A 13374-nucleotide genomic window follows, 5' to 3' on the forward strand; every position below is an offset into this window, starting at 1 on the left:
GTGAGAGAAGTGGCCAATGCCTCTGTGGCAGACTATTTCAGAGACTAAAACGTTTAATTTAAGGTTGATTTGATGTTAACCAAAAAGCTTCTCCAGCCTCCGTCTGCTGAACTTTCAGGGGCAGCATGAAAATCGAGAGGGCCAATCTGGATTTGAATCCTCTCTTTGCCACTTCAATGGGGGTCTTGAATTTCTTCCCCATTAGCAAATTCAGGAGCCTCATCAGTGAAAGGGAACTAGAAAAACCCCAACTCATGGAATCATTTATGGTTCATTCTTTGAGTCTCCCATCCCCAAATCACTGGTTAGCCCCAGATACATTTCCTTTAGTCCTTGCCCCTCCTCATTAAGCCTCAGACAATCTGGCAAGTTCATCCTACAGATAACCCCACCCCCAGGCTATCGCTGCATCTTTTTTTTTTTTTTTTTTGTGGTGCTGGGGATTGAACCCGGGTCCTTGTGCATGTGAGGCACGCACTCTACCAACTGAGCTATATCCCCAGCCCTATTGCTGCATCTTTATCGCCCTCACGACCACTTCTAGGGCACTAGATGCAAAGGACTTTATTCATAGTACTTTTTTTTAAAGTGCTGGGGATGGAACTCAGGGTCTCACACATGCTAAGCAAGTGTTCAACCAAGCTAGACCCTCAACTCATATGCATCATATTTTTAATAGTCTGTTCTAGATATTTTCTAATTTTTATTAGGAGTTTTTCAACCCAAGAATTATTTAGAAGTTCATTTTGACATTTCCAAATGCACGGAGTTATCTTTTTTTAGATTGTCGATTTCCAATTTAGCCCAGGGCTCAGCTAGGCTGAGCAAAGTGGGTGGACCAAGGGAGCTGCTCAGAGCATCCAAGGCCATTCTCATGGCTAGGGGTCACTTAGAGTGGGGAACAGAGTCTTGCACCTGGTACGCAGTTTAGTGTTTTGATTTTGTTTTTCTTTTTGTACTAAGGATTGAACCTAGGGGCACTTGACCACTGAGCCACATCCGCAGCCTTATTTATTTATTTATTTGTTTATTTATTTATTTATTTATTTTTGAGACAGGGTCCTACTAAGTTACCTTGGGCCTCACTGAGTTCCCAGGCTGCTTCAAACTTGAGATCCTCCTGCCTCAACCTCCTGAATCACTTGGATTACAGACACGCACCACCGCGCCCTGCATAGTAAGTGTTTAATGAATGCTGCCTGAAGGAACATGTATGGCAGACCTGCTGAACACCCAGGTGTTGAGCCCCTAGAATTGTCACGTTCATTTGATTCTCATGGTAATGTACCTAGGTTGGTGTTATTAGCCCCTGTTCTTGTTTGAATGAACCCTTCAAAGATCACATGTTGGAACATAATCCTCAATCTAGCCTTGGGAATGGGACCTTTAAGAGCTGGTTATGGCAGAGCCCTCATGAATGATTCATGTTATTCTGGGAGTGAGTGCCTGATAAAAGGGTGTGTTTGGCTCTCCTTGTGCATGCTCCCACCCCAGGATGCTTTCCACCATGTTATGAGGCAGCCAGAGAGCCTTCATCAGATATGAATCCTCAGACCTGGATTTCCCAGAACTATAAGAAATAAATTTCATTTCTTTATAAATCATCTAGTCTCAGGTATTCTCTTATAGCTACACAACACTGTGACAGCTCCATTATTTACAGATGAGAAGACCGGGGCTCAATGAGATGAAGTGACTTGTCCCAAATCAAGAAAATGGCAGACCAGAGACAAGAACAGGAGGAATGGGGAAGAATTAGACCCAGGAAGAGCTCCCAGCCTGGAGGGAGAGTGGTGAGGGAAGGTCTGTGTGCCACAGGGACACAGGAATGCTAATCCCAGATGACTCCTGATGTGTGAGTGTAGGACAATAACTCAATGGAAGCCCACTTACCATCCATCTAAATATTTAAAAGTAGGGGTAGTGGTGCATGCCCATAATCCCAGCTACTCAAGGAGGCTGAGGCAGAAGGATCACAAGTTTAAGGCCAGCCTGAGCAATTTAGCAAGACGTGTCCAAAAATTTTTAAAAGATTTTTTAAATTAAAACGGGAGCACTGGGGATGTAGCTCAGTGGTAAAGTGCTCCTGAGTTCAATCCCTGGCACCACAAAAATAAATGTTAAAGTTATAAATCAAACCAACACAGATAAATAAAGTGAATTCTACATTCTTACCCTGGCAAATGTACTTTCTAAAGAAAAGTGCACACAAAAATTCTAGAACCACAGCTCTGCACTGGAATATGACAGTTGAGGGAGAGCCCCCACTTTCCCTTCCCGCCCGTGATTCTGTCCCGCACTATGAGAGCCCCCACTACTGACACTTGCAGATACCTCCACTGCATATCCAAGTCCCATACACATTTCACCAAGAGCACCCTCAGCCTCCCCCCTGCTGAGGGCTGTGCACACCTCCCGTGTGCTCTGCTCTTAGAAGAGCTGGGATGAAGCCTGGGCAGCCCCTGAAGCAAGCTTGGGACCTCTGGGCAGGGAATGCTGAGTCCCAGGGGCAGAAGATCTCCCAGCCCTGTGCAATCCAATGTGGTAGCCACTGGCCACACTCCTGGTTATTGAAATTTAACCATTCAAAAGGAAATAATTTTGTGTGTGCATGGTTCTGGAGATTGAACTCAGGGCCCCTACATGCTAGACAAGTGCTGTACCACTTAGCAACATCCCCAGTTCCAAAATGAAATAAAGTTTAAAATTTAGTTCCTCAATCACACTAAGTCACACTTCAAGTGCTCAGTAGCCACCTGTGGGTAGTGACTACCCCATTGCACAGTGCAGATGGTAAGCCCTTCCACCACTGAAGAAAATTCTGTTGGTCAGTGCTGGTCTAGAAGGGGAGGCAGGACTCCTAAGGGGTTGCTCACCCAGAGGGGAGGGATACCACTGGAAAAGCCAAGAGTGGGACCCTTCTTGTCCAGGTGTAAGGGCAGAATAGCCTGAGAAATTGGGAAGGCTTGGGTTCAATCCCCAGCAACACACACACACACACACAAAACCAGCAGCAATGATCTGTTGGGAGAAACACAAAACATCACCAGTTTGGAGTAAAGGGTATGGTGCTAAAGGGAAGGGAGGTTCTGGAAGGATCCACAGGATCAATACTCAAGGTTTAGGCAGACAAACCTTGTGAGACTTGAGCTGAGTGGCTGACAGGGTCAGGTGTGGCAGGAAGAGCATGATCAGCCACATCTGACCATGAAGAAGAAGGAAACCTTGAGGATCAGATGCAGAATTCATTTTTAACCACAGACCAGGAAAAAAGAAGCAGAGGGGAAAAAGGGAGAGATCTTCCATTGGAGGACATGGCTTTCATGGAAGGGTAAAAGCTAACTCAAGTTTTTATTTTGTTTTGTTTTTATTTATTTATTTTTTTGGAGGTGGGGTACTGGAGATTGAATTCAGGGGCGCTCAACCACTGAGCCACATCCCCAGCGCTATTTTGTATTTTATTTAGAGACAGGGTCTCACTAAGCTGCTTAGCGCCTCGCTATTGCTGAAACTGTCTTTGAATTCCCGATCCTTCTGCCTCAGCCTCCTGAACTGCTGGGATTACAGGTGTGCACCACTGCCCCTGGCTTAGCAAAGTTTTTTTTTTTTTTAGATGTCGATAGACCTTTATTTTATTTCTTTATTTATATGTGGTGCTGAGAATCGAATCCAGTGCCTCACACATGTGAGACAAGCGCTCTGCCACTGAGCCACCACCCCAGCCCCCAGCAAAGGTTTTGAATGAGGTGTTGGTGAGATGGTGAGGGCACTGAAGGACAAGAACGAAGGAAGCAGAACAGATTGAAGAGCAGTAAACAGCTCCACTTCAGATTCATGGACTCCAAGAGGCATCCACTGGATCAGGCCAGGCAAGAGGGAGGCGGTGCAGGGCTGCCCTCCTGGGTGTTGGAGAAGAGAGCAGATGTTGAAGCTACTAGAAGGCTGAGCTCTCCCTAGGGATGTGAACCAGAAGAATCCAGCTGAGGACAGAAACTGTGAGGATGTTTTCGCTGGGGTTCAGAGTGCGCAAAAAAGACCAGGACCTAAAGAAATTCCTGACAAGCGCCTCCTGCAGGAGCAACTCCGCATCTGGCTACCTCTGTATTTCCCAGGGCAGACAGAAAGCATCATTTGTTGACAAGGCGATGGGCGGAGACTGGCGAAGCCAAGCTTGGCCTCCAGAGATTTCAGGGAGGTGGCAGTCAGCCATGTCCTGGAGGAGGTCAAGAGGTTGAGGACTCTTGAGTTGGGCAATTAGGTTGTCCCTAGAGGCCTTCAAAAAGAGTGCTGTCAACAGCAGCTGCTGGATTTCAGCATGGAGAGAAGGCGAGGGAGAAAGACAGGGCCTAGGCTAGCCATCAGCAAAGAGAAAACACACACAGAATTAATGGTGTTGTTCTTAACCTGTTTTGAAAATTTGATTTTTGACAGACAACTTGAAAGTTAATTCTCAAAGGCTCAGGACTTTTGTGAACCCCTCAAGGTGGAAAATCCCATCCCAAGAATATAATAGGGTTTGTATTCCTACCAGGGGTTCATAGCTTGAATCTGTGATAAAAGAAACACCAGACAAACCCAAAATGAGGAACATTCAATTAAAAGCAAAAGGGGAACTGGGTGCAGTGGGGCAGGGCTGTAATCCCAGCGACTAGAGAGGCTGTAGAAGGAGGATTGCAATTTTGAGGCCAGCCTCAGTTACTTAGTGAGTCCCTAAGCAATTTAGCGAGTCCCTGTCTCAAAACAAAAAAATAAAAGGACTGGATTCTTACACTTTTGAAAAATTTTATTGGCACCTGGCACAGTGACACACATCTGTTATCCCAGCAATGTGCAAGGCTCAGGCAGGAGGATAGTAAATTTGAGGCCAGTCTCAGCAACTTAGTGAGAGCCTCAGGAATTTAGTGAAATGCTCTCTCATTAAAAGTGGATTGGGGCTGTAGCTCAGTGGTAAATGCCCCTGGTTCAATCCCTAGTAACCCCACCCCCAAATTTCATTGGCCCCTCTGAAACATTCATACTTTAACCATAGGATCACTTTGTCAAGTTCTTATCAAAAATCATACTGGGGTTTTCACTGCAATCACATTGGATTTGTAAGTGATTTTAAAAGGACTGCCATCTTTGCCATATAGCACCTTCCCAAGCGTAAATGTTATTTCTCCATTTATTAATCCATGAAGGTCTGGCATAATTTTTAGACTTATTCCGAGGTTTTTGTAGGATTTGTTTATTTGGTTGTTTACATACATCTATTTCTATGATTTCTCACTATTGATGTGTAGAAATGCTGTAAAATATTGTACAGACCTAATGTTCAACATCTTTGATGAATCTTATTAAAGTTATTCAGTGTTAAAAAAAATACCATTAAAAAATGAAAAAATAAAAATAAAAGGACTGGAGATGTGACTCAGTGGTTAAGTGCCCCTGGTCAATTAATTTCTGGTACCAAAATAATAATAATAATAATAATAATAATAATAATAATTTCTCCAGATTAAGGAAGCACAAAGAGACACAACATATGCAATATGAGATTTTGGTCTGGATCCTATATTAAAAGGAAAAGATTCTAAAGGATCCTTATTGAGTCAGTGGATAACACTTGAGTATGTACAGTAGATCAAAGTTATCAGTATTAAATTTTTAAATTTCTGGTCTCCGTAACACACACCCATAATTCTAGCAACTCAGAAGTCTGAAGCAGGAGGATCACAAGATTGAGGTCAACCTGGGTGACTTAGCCAGACTCGATTTCAAAAAAAAAAAAAAAAAAAAAAAAGTTAAAAAGACTGGGTCTCAGTGATAAAGTGCCCCTGAGTTCAATCCCCAGTCCCAATTAATTAATTAACTAATTTCCTGAAGGAAAAAGTCGACTGTGGTGATGCAAAAGAACATCCTTATTTTTAGAAAGTAAATGCCCACTGAAGTATTTGTGGGCCAAGGGGCATGTCAGCTGTCACGTCTTCTCAGTTCAGAAAACACACATATACATATATGTGTATCTGTGTGGGATCCAACCCAAGACCTCGAGCATGCTAACCTCACTCTGTATCAGAGTTAGGCCTACGCCCAATACATATTTTAATATACATATAAAAGTATATTTTTATATATGTGGAGAAAGTGAACAAAATTTTAAAACAACAGGTGAATCCAGGTAAAGTACATAGGGAATCTTAGTATCTTCTTGGAACTCTTTTGTAAGCCTGAAATTATTTCCAAGTAAAATATTTTTTAAAAAATACAACCACAAAAATTTCCAAACCAGGCGTCTACTAAAAGTTAGGGATCCTTATTCTGCTCTTTTTCCTTAGTGCTGGCAGGGAGCTGGCCCAGGGTGGGCCTTGGGTTGGTCAGAGTTCTGGATGAACAGGGTGGAATTAAGGGCGCAGGTGGCGACCGGAAGGGCAGGGACCCGCCGCTTCGCGACACTCATCGACCCGCGACATTTTCTGATTTGACAGCTTTGGGGAGGTGGCGGACCCCGGGCCAAAAGTGACTCATCTGCGGGGTCCCAGAGCGGTGGGGGAGCCCCGCCCCGCAGGGAGGACCCCGACCGGCAGGTGCCGCTGTTGAGCCAGCTCTAGCTGAACCTGGCGGAGGATCAGCTTGGGACTTGGAGTGGGTCAGCCCTGGGGTTTTCTTCCAAAACCCAGCCCACCAAGGACTGTGAATGGCCTCGCTAATCCTTGCCCCAGTCTGCCCTCCAGCTTACAGGGCCTCAGCTCCCCCATACTCCCGGCTCCACCACGGATGCCCAAGGCTACCCTTCCGATGATGCCAAGTGGAGGAGGGAACGTACTCGGGACAGGCTGCAGTCCTTGGCCTTAGAGTCTACGTAGCAAATTAATCCTCCCCTTCCCTCCACCCAACTCCCTCTCTCCCTCCTCCTCCACATCCTCCTCCTCTTCCTGAGCAGCCTGATCTAGTCGATCTAGTCGTTCAAAACAAACACACCTCCTCAGCCCATCCCACGCCTGCCTGCCTGCCAGGGCCTTTCTCTGGGAGTTGTGGATCCTGAACTCCAGCTCCTTCTTCTGGATCCAGGGTAGAAATGGGAAAGGGGTGCAGGGTGCTGAGGTAGGGGAGGGGTTTGACAGTGTCCTGTGATATTATTTCTTCTCTGTCTGGGAAGGACTTGCCCTCACAGGTCTCCTGCAGTCCTGAGGGTTGGGACATGGAGGGGTCTTTCCTACCTGGGAGGTGAAGTGGCCATTTATTTCAGCTCTCTGCTGGTCTACCCTGACTCGAAATAAAAGGAGCCTGGCTCCAGAGAGGACCAATATGGTCACTAATTCCTTCAACAATCTTTCACTGAACTTAGCACTGTGCAAGATGTCAGGAGCTTTATCTAATTCAAGCAAGCACCTTAAATCCTAATTAGGAGCATCAGAGACAGGTACCCCTACTCTAAGATGACTTGTCCAAAGATCCCATTTAATCCGGTGCTTCTCTGTGACTTCTCCCAACCAGCCCAGTAGGGTCACCTCTCTCCTCTTGGAGGTCTCCTCACCTGATAAATCCCAGTTACCAGTTGTCACCAGTTCCCAGAATTTGTCCTAATGGTACTACCACTCTATCAGACTAGGCCTCAGACCATAGTGACTGGCTGGGGACAGTAAACCTAGGGGCTATGCACTAGCCCTTACTATGTGACCTTGCAGTTCCTTAGGGGTTGGAGGTCTAACTCAATGGGAGAGCATGTGTTAACATCAGAGATACTCACACACACACAAAGAAGAAAGGAAGAATGAACAAAAGGAAGGAAGAAGGAAAGAAGAGTTCCTCAACTTCTTCAATTTCTCATCTGTGTATCAGTGTTAACAGCAACACCTTCTTCATGGAATTCACATGAGGGTAAAACGACATGCATAAAAAGTGTTTAATCCAAGTATTTTTTTTTTTTTTTTTTTTTTTTGATACTGAGGATTGAACTCAGAGGTAGTGGTAGAGCTGGGGTGTTGCTTAGAGGTAGGAGCATCAGAGACAGGTAACTACTAACTAACTCTACCACTAAGCAACACCCCAGCTCCATTCATATTCTCACTAAAAAATGAACTTAGCTACTTGGGAGGCTGAGGCAGGAGGGTGGCAAGTTGGGGAACAGCCTTAATCTCCCAGGGTCTTAGTAATACCCTGTCTCAAAATTTTAAAAAAGGTCTGGGGATGTAGCTCAGTGACAGAACACTTGTCTAGCATGTGCGAAGCCCTATGTTCAATACCCAGTACAAAAAAAATTTTTTTTTTGTCTGTATGAGTCTAGTTTTTTTGTTTGTTTTGTTTTGTTCAATACTAAGGATTGCGCCCCTCGCACATGCTAGGCAGGCAGTCTACCACTGAGCTACACACCCAGTTCTTTATCTTTAGGTAGGGTCCCACTAAACTGCCCAGACTGGTCTCAAACTTGCAATCCTCCTGTCTCAACCTCCCTCCCCAGTTGCTGGGATTACAAACATGTGCCATCATACCTAATCTATGGAGATTTTTTTTTTAACTTTTTAAAAAATTTTTAAGGACTGGGGGTGTAGCTCAGTTGGTAGAGTGCTTGCCTCACATGCACAGGGTCCTGGGTTCAATCCCCAGCACCACAAAAAAAAAAAAAAAAATTATTTGTAATGGACACAATACCTTTATTGATTGATTGATTGATTGATTGATTTACTTGGTGCTAAGGATCGAACCCAGTACCCCATGCATGGGGGCAAATGCCCTATTGCTGAGCCACAACCTCAGCCCTCATAGAGAAATTTTAACAGTGCCTAACAGCCTAGCGTTATATATTGTGTAAGTTTACATACACAAAAAAGACATGCAGGAAATGGATGAGGTAGCACACTCCTGTAATTCCAGTGACTTGGGAAGCTGAGGCAGGAGAATGACAAGTTCCAAAATAGCCTCAGCAATTTAGGGAGATCCTGTCTCAAAAGTAGCAATAAAAAGGAAAAAAATGGAAGCAAAGATAAAAATTTAAATTTAAAAAATGACAAGGGTTAGGGCAAAGCTCCCTGGGTTCAATCCCCAGTACCAAAAACAGCAGAGAGGGCTGGGGAGATAGTTCAGTTGGTAGAGTACTTGCCTTGCCTTGCATGCACAAGGCCCTGGGTTCAATCCCCAGCACTGCAAAAAAAAAAAAAAAAAAAAAAAAACAACAACAATAACAACAAAAAATAGCAGTGAGAGAGATAGAGAAATAAAGCTAAGAAGAAAAGACATGGGGTGGGGGTGGGGGGGGATGTCAAATACCAAATGCAGAACAGGATTCCTTTTAGTGGGAGAAGAGACTGAGATATGCCCAAGAGACTTCAAATGTTTTTCTAGCCTTATTTCTTAAGCTGTTTTTGTTTTTGTTTTTACACTGGGATTTAACCAAGGGACACTCTGCAACTGAGCTCTATGCCCAACCCTTTTTATTTTTTTGTTTTAAAACAGGGTCTTGTTAAGTTGCCCAGGCTGACTTTGAACTTGGGCTGCATACCTGGATCAACCTCCCCTGTAGCTGGGATTACAGGTCTGTGCCACCACACCTGACGTGGTTTGTATCATGGGTGTTCACTCTATTATTCGGAACACTTTATACTTGTCTGATTAAGATAGTTCATAATTAAAAGAACTCAGTGTTAAAAAGTAAAGAAAGACAGCTGGGTGCGGTTGTAATCCCAGTGACTTGGGAGACTGAGACGGTAGGATTGTGAGTTCAAAGCCAGCCTCAGTAACTTAGTGAGGCCCTAAACAACTTAGCGAGACCCTGTCTCTAAATAAAATGTAAAAAGGGCTGGGGATGTGGCTCAGTGGTTTAAGCACCCTTGGATTCAATCCCCAGTATCAAAAAAGAAAAAAAAAAAAAAAAAGAAAGAAAAGAAAAGAAAGGAGAAGGGAGGAAACTGTGTTTTATTTATCTTTGTCTTTCTAACACCTACCTATCCAGTGCCTGGCATCCAACAAACATTTGGTGAATGAAAGACCACTTGATCATTGGACCGTGAAAGCATTGGAACAAGGGCTCAACACCAGTTCTTCCTATGCCAAATCCCAAGTCCAGGGCACTTGGCACCCTGCCGCAAATAGGAGGAGACCGAGGAGGGGAAGGAAGAGTGGAGGCTACAACCTGACTCAGCACTCTCTGCACCTGAGCGGAATGACAGAATTACTGAATTAACGAGCACACAAAAAAAGAACAAAATGGCTTCATTAATAGGAACTCTGCAAATTCAGAACCCAGTGGCCCAAATTTCTACTAAGTCAATGGTACCAAAATCTTTTAACAGCTTTCCCTTTATCTAAAAGCATTTAAGATTCATCTATACAACACACGCAGCTAGATTCTTTTGTCTCTTCTACATTATTGCACTGTCTTCTCCTTGGGACAGAAATGGGGGCTCTCTAAGCCAAGATCTGGTTCAAACAGGTTGCGGTGTAGATCTGAATGCTGCAAAAGAATAAATGAACAGCCTTTAGCACATTAAGTCTTTGAGAGCAAAGATGCCACTAATTGCACATGCATTTTATCTGTTTATTAGGCCCCGTGTGGGATGCAGCCTCTGAGAAAAGCACTTTGCACAGCTCAGAACCTATTGAAGCATGCCCGGCCTTGAGGGGGCTTCTAGGAATGCAAACGAGGAGCCCGAGCAGTGGTACTCAGCTCACCACCTAATGAGCACACTGAAGGGGATCTGTAGGCTTTGAAGAGTGTTTTTAAAGAAGAGACTACGTCTCACTTCTGTGGGAGGTTGTGAATGGCACCACTGAGGCAGAAGTCCTGAGAAGCCCATCTGGTCATCGCATTCCCACATCGTGGCTGCACAGCAGACTCCTCTCCCTCGCTGCTATGCACCAAGGCAAGGTCTGGACTGGGCAATGCTGATGAAGACATAGGTGCTACTGAGTCTGAGTCCCTTCGAGAACACTCTCATGCAGATTCTCTTTTAGCCTGTCCTCTAGCTGCCAGCCACCCCACAACCAGGAAGGTTGAAATCAATGAAACGATCACTCGCTTACTTGTTTATCGGTCTAATATTTATTAAAAACCTATTTGTGCTAGTCACTGGATTAGACATGGGGTTGACAAAGATGAATAGAAGGTTTTATACTCTCAGGATATCAAAGTCAAGCTAACAGATCATCAGGATTTGGTCAATGATGGAGGGAAATACATGTCAGACCTCAGAGGAGGGGGGACTGGATGCTTATCTACTTTCATATCAGTCCATCTGGTGCTGCTATAACAAAATACCACAGACTGGCTAATTTATGAGGAAAAGAAATGTATGTCTTCCAGTTCTGGAGGTTGAGAAATTCAAGGTCAAGAAACACACATCTGCTTTCCTTGCCAACAACACTCCTGCAAACATGGTGAACATTCCTAAAACCCGCTGGATGTTCTGTAAGAAGTATGGCAAACACCAACCCCATAAAGTGACACAGTACAAGAAGGGCAAGGATTCTCTGTATGCACAAAGAAAGCAGAGTTATGACAAGAAACGTGTCTGTGGTGGGCAGATGAAGCCCATTTTCAGGAAAAAGGCTAAAACTACAAAGAAGATTGTGCTGAAGCTCGAGTGTGTTGAACCTAACTGCAGATCTAAGAGAATGCTGTCTATTAAGGATGTAAGCATTTTGAACTGGGAGGAGATAAGAAGAGAAAGGGCCAAGTGATCCAGTTCTAAGTTTCATTGTCTGTTTTGTTATGAAGATAATAAGATGTTGAGGTTCTCTTCAAAAAAAAAACGACCCACATCTGGTGAGGGTCTGCATTCTGTTGTCATTCTATGGCAGAAGGCAGAAGGCACAGGGGCAAGAGATGACACTCAAGAGAGAACCCGAAGAGTGGGGCAGAACTCATCCTTTTAATTAAGGACCTTCTACTTCCTCGATAACTTTCCCCATTCAGATTTGATAGATTAATGGATTAATTCATTCATTTTGAATGTCCATGACCTCATCACCTCTTATTAGGCCCCACCTCCCAACATTGTTGCATTGGGGTTAAGTTTCTAACTCTTGAACTTTGGGGGACACATTCAAACCATAACACTCCCCAGACTCACCCAAAGCCCCACCCCCATAGGTACCCTGCTTCCTAGCCATGCCCAACATCTGCCTCCCCAGGTCATTGCTCTGGGCCTTTGCCCTACTCTGCTCTCCCTGAGTGATGCTCTCTCCTCACTGAAAAATCCCTACTCCTCCCCAAAGATTCTGCTCAAAATGATAAGCTCCACCTGGCAGGCAGGGTGGCACATGCCTATAACCCCAGTAGGCAGGAGGATCTCAAGTTTGAGGCCAGGGGGCTGGGGATGTAACTCAGTTGGTAGAGTGCTGGTCTTGCAAGCACAAGGCCATGAGTTCAATCTCCAGTGCCACCAAAAAAAAAAAAAAAACAACAACTCAAGTTTGAGGCCAGCCTCAGCAACTGAGACCCTACCTCAAAATTTAAAAAATGTGTAAAAAGTTAGGAGTGTGACTCAGTGGTAAAGCACCCCTGCATTCAATCTCAAGTACCCAAAGAAAAGAATAAAAAGGTAATCCCCAAATTCAGGAGGGCGGTTCATCTGGGATGATGCAGTCAGGGAAGAAAACCCTGTGGGCCATTTTTCAGCTCCTAAGTAGGCTCTTCATTGCATGGTTCTATGTACACCTTTCTCTTATCTGAAACATCTCACCATAACATATTTCAAAAGGGGCTCCAGTCAAGCTATACCTTCACCTTGATCCCCACTTCTTGTTATGCTTCCTTGTCAAGACTTAAGGTGGACTATCACTTACTATCAGACAAAAGCAACTTTCTGTGTCTGTAAGTGCATGGAAGTGATTGTTATCACACTAGCATGCTGGTTTCCCCTGGGGTGGGGCGGCACCGAAGAAGGACAATGCTGTAGCTTCAGGAACAACCATGACAATGTTGCTTCTTAAATCAGGAGTGGGTATGAGGGTGTCTGTTTTATAGTTAAAATAGTTAACAATAAATATTTGACCCAGGAATGGCCGTGGGTCCCAGCAACTCAGGAGGCTCAGGCAGGAGGATTTCGAACCTGAGGACTGGGCAGTTCAGTGAGACCCTGTCTCAAAATAAAAAATAAAAAGGACTGAAGATGTAGCTCAGTGTAGAGCTCCACTGGGTTCAATCTGTAGTACCTATATATGCCTACACGCGCGCGCACACAGACACACACACACACAAATATTTGAATATTCAAGTAATATATATTAATATGAATATATGAATATTTGAAAGGCCATTCTGGAACTGGGTGTAACTTAGTGATAGAGCATGTGTTTAGCATGCATAAGGCCCAGCACAAGAAAGGAAGAAAGGGAAGAAGGAAGGAAGGAAGGAAGGAAGGAAAGAAGGAAGGAAGGAAAGAAGGAAGGAAGGGA

The 13374-nt window shown here is 44.4% G+C and overlaps 1 protein-coding gene across 1 annotated transcript; it reads left to right on the forward strand.

Moving 5' to 3' along the window:
- Positions 1-6994: 6994 nt before the first annotated feature.
- LOC306657072 (large ribosomal subunit protein eL42-like) lies at positions 6995-12306 on the forward strand. The gene is made up of 4 exons (XM_079132751.1): positions 6995-7051; positions 7668-7860; positions 9433-9511; positions 10521-12306. The coding sequence occupies exon 4, from the start codon at positions 11251-11253 to the stop codon at positions 11653-11655; it is 405 nt and encodes a 134-aa protein (XP_078988877.1). The 5' UTR covers positions 6995-7051; positions 7668-7860; positions 9433-9511; positions 10521-11250; the 3' UTR covers positions 11656-12306.
- Positions 12307-13374: the final 1068 nt, after the last annotated feature.

Source organism: Sciurus vulgaris, assembly GCF_902686455.1.
Source record: "Sciurus vulgaris genome assembly, chromosome: 3".
NCBI classification, from domain to species: Eukaryota; Metazoa; Chordata; class Mammalia; order Rodentia; family Sciuridae; genus Sciurus; species Sciurus vulgaris.